Source organism: Ornithorhynchus anatinus, chromosome 8 (assembly GCF_004115215.2).
Source record: "Ornithorhynchus anatinus isolate Pmale09 chromosome 8, mOrnAna1.pri.v4, whole genome shotgun sequence".
NCBI lineage: Eukaryota > Metazoa > Chordata > Mammalia > Monotremata > Ornithorhynchidae > Ornithorhynchus > Ornithorhynchus anatinus.
In genome coordinates this window covers 10,805,621-10,812,781 of record NC_041735.1, presented here as the reverse complement: position 1 = coordinate 10,812,781, position 7,161 = coordinate 10,805,621, and the positions used below count along the sequence as shown (strand labels likewise).

Sequence of the window (7,161 nt, the reverse complement as noted above, 5' to 3'; positions counted from 1 at the left end):
CCCACAGTCACACAGCTGACAAGTGGCAGAGCCGGGAGTCGAACTCATGACCTCTGACTCCGAAGCCCAGGCTCTTTTCCATTGAGTCACACTGCTTCTGCTGACAAGTGGCATAGTGGGATTCGAACCCATGACCTCTGACTCCCAAGCCTGGGCTCTTTCCACTGAGCCACGCATTTACCCAAAAAGCATATAAATGGAATTTGATTAATTTTAGTTCAACAGGAATCAATGGTATTTATTGAGTGCTTGTTGTGTGTAGAGCACTGTACAGAGAATTTATAAAGATACAATAGATTAGAATTGGTAGAATACCAGTACATTATAGAAAGTCCAGAAACAGTGCTCTGGACTCTGGAATTGCTCTCGTACACACTCCCAAAGCTCTACCGAGACCTCTAGCCACGATGAGAGAAGAGAAAATAGAGGAGGGATTCTATGAGACTAGGGGCTTGGGATGCCCAGACGGGTTGGAAAAGGAGGGCAAATTTAGCTCATGTCTGAGTTTAAACAGTGAGGTGGGAGACCCAAAAGGAGGGGAAGAACTACCCCTAATCCTGTTTCATTTTTTAAATTTACACTGTGTACTTCCAGATGTAGATAACAGATATGCTATCTCTTGTTTGTAGTTTCTTGATCCTTGCATCCATATAAAAGTAGTATGTATTTATAGATTTAAATGGGATCATTAAAAGCAAGCATTTAGGAGATTATATTTGAAGGTTATGGGACTCCTTCACAAAGATGGAGAGTTATCAGAGTAGAAGGAACCGCTACAGTATTTATGGAGTCCCCTTTTTAGCTAGAAACACACCTACACCACTCCAAGATGAGAATCATCCGGTTTTTAAACACTCCAAAGTGAGAGATTCCACAACTTTCTTCTGCCGCCCGTCTAATGCTTCAATTTGCAATTCTTCCTTAGGTCCACCCTGAATCCATTATGCTGCTCTTTACATTTGTTTTTTCATTCACTTTTAGCCTAGACAGCAAGCAACTGACTGTAACATCTTGGCAACCATTTGTGTTTTTGAAGGCCATGATTAAGATGCCCCTCAGTCTCATTTCCTTTAGCCTTTCCTCACTGGTTTTATGCTTCTGTAAGTCTTTCATTAGGAAAAGTCCTGTTTGATTATGGGCAAATGACTTAACTCCATGCCTCAGTTTCTTCTTCTGTGAAATGGGGATTCAACACTTGTTCTCCCTCATAGACTATGAGTCGCATATGGGATAAGGACAGTCTCCAACCTAATTATCTTGCATTTACCCCAAGCACTTTAGTTCAGTACTTGACTCATATTAAATGCTTACCACATGCCATTATTATAATTGTTTTTCTAGTGGATGCCATCATCTGCATTTATCTAGTTAATGAGCAGACATTTCCTGAAAGAAAACATTTACCCAAAATCTCCAGGATAAAATAATGATGTTGGTATTTGTTAAGCACTTACTATGTGCAGAGCACTCTTCTAAGCGCTGGGGTAGATACAGGGTAATCAGGTTGTCCCACGTGAGGCTCACAGTCTAAATCCCCATTTTGCAGATGAGGGAACTGAGGCACAGAGAGTTAACTGACTTGCCCACAGTCACACAGCTGACAAGTAGCAGAGCCGGGATTCAGACCTCTGACTCCCAAGCCCGGGCTCTTTCCACTGAGCCATGCTGCTTCTCTATAAGTGATGTACTACTGGCTTCCATAAAATAATTCATCCTATTCATTGTACATTTGAGCAATGAAAGTAGCTTCATGCTTTCACCTTGTAGGCTGTAAAGATGTGAATCCAACAGGCCTGCTTCCCCAGCTATTGAGATTATATAAAGGAAAAATATACAGTAGCATTAAATATAAAATATAAACTTAGACTGTGAGTCCCATGTGGGATGGGGACTGAGTCCAACCTGATTAACTTAGCTTAGATCAATGCTAGACATACCACTAAAAAAACAAAAACAAAACAAATTAAAAAAAAAAACTTCTTGATACCGTATGTTGAAGTTTTTACTATATATAAAGTACCAAGTACCAATGGTTTGCAAATCAAGGCCAATTGATTTCTGTCAATATCTTCACTCACTTCCCTGACTAAACCCTCATTTCTCCAATTCCACTCCTTTCTATGTCACCTATGCACTTAAGCACTTCACCCTCATCCCCAGAACACCTTCTGTACATCTCTCTATCCTCTGCCATTTCTCCTATCTGTAATTTATTTTAATGCCCAACTTCCCCTGTAGTCTATAAGCTCCTTGTGGGCAGTAATCATGTCTACCATGTCTAATGTATTATACTCTAAGCGTTTAGTACAGTCTTCTGCACATAGTAAGTGCTCAGTAAATACCATTGATTAATGACCAACTTTAGTCAAACTCTGGTTTGGAGAGAAATGTTAAGAGATATCGTTTTAAAGGTTTTAGTGTGCCTATTAAAGCCCTCTCCATCTCAGCACCCTGCCCCTAACTAGGAAGAAATTAAAAGATACTGAAAGCGAAATTGACCCCCGCTGGCATCTTTCAAAATCCCCCAGCCTTGTGGGGAAAATATAGCCTCTCCCTTTCCTTCAGCTGTTTCCTCTGTTGCTGGCAAGGCCCGTCGGCAAATTCAATTTACATTCATTCTGCACATCAGCCGCCTCACAGTCAGAGTTCCAATATCATCTTTCTGTTCTCTCTATCTCCGTCGCTTCAGTTTATAGAACGCCCCACTGGTAAACTGTCAGGTGGTGCAGGGAAAGCTACAACAGGAGATGGATAAATTAGAAAGTCTGTGAGTAAGCAAAGACGGAAAGAGTCATCAATTTATTTGGGGTCAGCTCTTCCTTAAGAATATTGTCAGCTTCTTTCTCCTGATGGAAGTGGGGTCTATGGCAAAAGTGGAGCATGGAGAAAGACAGTCACAAACTTACCTGTATTTTCTCAAATGCACTCTTTCATAAACTATCAAGAGCTGTACAAGCACAAGCCTATACAAGGCCAATATACAAATACAAAGGCTGGCTAAGTAAAGGGAGATTCCAGCCCTCCTTTTAGCTTGGACTGAGGTTCTAAAGAGGCTTCATATTGGCAAAAGAATAAGAAATGTGGATAGACCCATTTTGTCCCTCACTGCATACTAAGGAGCAACTTAATGGAAAGGAAGAGACATTTTTTCCAAAGGTGTAGAGTAAGCAATTAATTGCATTTTACAAGTGCTTACTCTGTGCAGATCATTACACTTAGTGCTTGGGTGAGTACAATAGTTGGTTGACATGCTCCCTGGCCAGAAGGACAGATTCGATTAGGGAAGTATAAACTCCTATACAAGGTAAAGAGGTGGAAAAGGCAAAGAATGATGGACAGGAGGACTAAAGTGAAACCTGAGGTAACAAACAGGAAAGAGTCAGCAGTGCTAGTTAATCCATTGTGGTTGGACATTAAAAGCCACCTCTCCTCCGGTTGTTACCCAGAGCACTGCCCCTCCATCCGAAAACCTAGGATTCCGGGGCAGTGAAGTTCATCATTTTTCCACAAAATCCTTTTGAATCTATCCCCTATTGCCAGCACTGACATAGAACTGATTTTCACCCCCATGGGACAGTCCCAGGGGTTGAACATCCGGGGAATCAATTTCAATTATGGCGACTATTTGAAATGCAGCTACAATTTGAGACGTAATCCAGTCCCATTCAGACTTGAGCATGGTTTGGAAGGAAACAAAGATGTTTCTTAAAGAAAGAAGAATTAAAAAAAGGAAAAGAAAAAAGAAAAAAGGTTTCAGACTGCTCATATCCAGCATTCTGTGTTTCTTGAGACAGTTTACCAGATTAATTTACACATAAATCCAGAGCTAATTATTGATGTCTCAGCCAGGCGTATTGATGCCTGTCTCCCTCATTCTAGACTTGTAAGCTCATTGTGGGCAGGTAATGTCACCATTTATTGTTGTATTGTATTTTCCCAAGCACTCAGTACAGTGCTCTGCACACAGTAAGTGCTCAATAAATGATTCAATGAATGAATGATTACTGACAGCCTGGTTTGGACAGGCAGAGGCATTGTTGTCTGGGTATAGGTAGGTCATCATTTACATCCCCAACCAGTGAAGAAGGTTTTTTTGGTTGTGTTTTTTTTTTTTTTAAACATGTCACAGGCTGCACTATCCTCATTTAGATCTCTTACATATAAAGCAAGCATTTGGAAAAATCTGAAGTCCACGATTAATGCCTTAATTTCTCTGCTCTATTGAAATAATAGCTTTTTAATGTTTGTGTTTGCAGTTGATGCCAGGACAAGTGTTAAACGGGATAATGTGGCTGCTTCTTCCCAGAAGACAATAGAGATAAGCACGGTTTCTGATGCAAATGGAAAGGATCTTGGGAAGGAGGCCAAAGCCTCGATGCCAGCTGCTAAATCCAGTCTTTTCTTCTCACTTTCGTGGCCCGTACCAGGACGTACCAGAGACCGAGGCACAGATTCATCATTCGGATCAGTAAAGCTTGATGTCAGCTCGGAAAAAGCTCCGGGGAACAAAGCACCAAGTGAGAACATGAAACTTCCGGCAACAGCTGCACTGGAAAAGAGAGCAGATAAAACCCCAAGGCAGGCCCCAGCTCAAGCATCCTTCACCGCAGCTCAACAACTAGCTTCTCCTCCACCTGAGGGAGAGCAGGTAGCTCCCATCAAGACCAAGGAAACTGGCTTTTTTGACAAATTTTTCACACTGGACAAGGGAAAAGACAAGGCACCCATTGAAACCCAAGAGGAAATTAAGAGCACAGATAATCACAACCCAGTGAGAACAACTCCTGGATTATTGAACCTGCCAAACAATGTCCCAGAGGAGAAGGCAAGTGTTTAAACAGGAGTATCCATTTCATTCTTAATGAAACTTCATAAGAGCATTAATGGGGTAGGATGACTTTGCATATGTTATGTTACAGCAGGGGCCTTGACAAGGTATTAAGTCTTTGGTCCTATAAGACAAAATAGAACCACTGTGGTGTGTATTATCTCCCTGATGTTTTAATGGATAAAAACACCTGTTGAATAGTAACAGCTGTTTCAGAGAAAGAGCGTCTTTCCTGAGGATGTTTTTCTCCCCTCCCTACCCCATTTATCATCAGCTGAGATAGAGCTGGATAGGTGGTCAGTGAGGCTAAATGGAAGGCAGTTGCATTCAGATGAGAAGGCTGTAACAGAGAGGATAAGTCACTGACTTGCGTTCAGTAGGCTGTTTGGAATGAGACTAGTTTTGCGGTTTATTTAGGCCAAGTTTCCTTTACTAATTTCTAAGCCCGCCTTGCTCTTGCATCTGCTACTTTATGCCACAGGTTTTAACAAAGAAAAATCCCTAAAGTTGTAAGCTTTCGCTCCTTTCACAGCAGTAGAATTAGCTGTGAAAACCTGGTGTCTGGAAAGAACCAGTCCCCAATTTGATGATCTCTCCTTAGTGAATAAAGCTCTCACAAAAGGGCATAAATATCTTGTGTGGTTTTTCAGGGTTGTTTTAACATTCAAGGCTAGCATTCATGAAGCCAAAAGGGAAGTAAAAATTGACACACATCTGTTCCAATATTAATAGGCTTCTAAAATCAGAACCTTTTAAAACCTAGAAATGAGATTAATTTCCTCTGGTAAGGTATGGTCCCAGGAAATTATTTCTACACAGTCTTTTGTAGTACCACAGGGCAGCCACTGATTAAAGTAAATGCCCTGATGACAATGGAAACTGTTCTGCTACTGTGATGAAAATATTTTAGCTGTGGTTTAATGTATCCTGAATGAAGCAAAAAATGATATTTTCATTCAACTAGATTCTTGGGTCAGTCATGTTGCTAGAATCATTTCTAACTTTCCTCTATATTTTAATTAGAAGTCTATTTCTAGGGGTTTGAGGTATTTGCAAACCTACAAAACTGCAGCAGCAGCTTCCCAGATGAATTTCAGGTTTTGGGGTTTTTTTTTTAATTTGTCCATTCAGAAATGAGTCTTGCATGTATATACAAACAGCCACTAGCAAGCTCTGGGGAATTAAATATCTATCCTAGGCAAATTTTTGGGGGGGCAAAACCGTTACAAATTTGGCACTCAGAACAGTGCTCTGCACACAGATGCTTAAATTCCACTGCTGATGAGTTGTGGATGAAAGGTAAATCTGATTAAATGTGGTTGAATCTTGTTATCTGATATAATTAATATTCATGCTCTTTACCTACCTACTGGTTCATCAGTTATTCAATATGTGGGAGGAATAAATCTAACAGTCATGAATACATTTTGATATAGTTCTGAGTTCAGGATGAGTTTGGATAAATATCCAACATTAAGATGACCAACCCTAAATGGTAATCTGTTCAAAAAATTTAATAATTAAAAATTACTAAAGAGATTATTTAATTACCTTCCTGTCCCCAGGCAGGTCAACACAAAATCCATCCCAGACTATGATTTTCATCCTCTAGAGAAACTAATTTCAAACTGCCTTCAGCAAAGAATTTCAGCATTCAAACAGCCTGACAAAAGCAGGTTTCTTTATAAGATTTTCAGTGTTTCCACTAACAGTAAAGCCTGAAAGGGAAGGAATGTTTAGGGAAATGAGGTTTGAACCCATTAAAAAAAAAATGAAAGTTCTAGAACTCTCCGTTACTGAATACAGCCCCTTCAGTTTCAAAATTTGGAATTCAGCCCTATAATTCTAAATGCAATGAAGGGAGCTGAAAATCAGATTTAAATCAGAAGATAAGGGGGTGTGTTGGAAATACTGACATAATTACAGTTGACCTAGTTGGCGATATTTTGAAGCTAGGGTAATTATTTAGGCCAAAATTGTAACCCGTTTTCCTCTTCGAAAGAAAGTACGGCCAAATTTATAAGTGTAAAACCCACCTCCCCCAGTATATGAGACTCCTAATTCCAATCGTGCACTTTCAGAATTCCCTTATAGGTGTTACATTCAGGTTTAATGATTGATTACCCACAATGCATTAGGCATTTTCCCAATGTGGAAAATAAATATAATAACCGCTTGCTCAAGAAGTTATGCATTCTATTGAAACCAGGGCATTTGCACACGCAATTGGCCATTCTATAGAAGCATATTAGACTTGCACATGCAATTATACATTCTGCAGAAGCATACTGGATTCTTGAATATGGAAGACAGATGTGTCTGTAAATCATTTC

General features: G+C 40.1%; 1 protein-coding gene across 1 annotated transcript in view; it reads left to right on the top strand.

Moving 5' to 3' along the window:
* The first annotated feature begins 4,228 nt into the window (after positions 1 to 4,228).
* BCAS1 (brain enriched myelin associated protein 1) overlaps positions 4,229 to 7,161 on the top strand; it is a 61,758-nt gene continuing 58,825 nt past the window's right edge. The window contains exon 1 of the mRNA XM_029070646.2: positions 4,229 to 4,825. Within this exon, the coding sequence (XP_028926479.2) occupies positions 4,241 to 4,825 (585 nt within the window). The 5' untranslated portion in view covers positions 4,229 to 4,240. The remainder of the gene's footprint in view (positions 4,826 to 7,161) is intronic.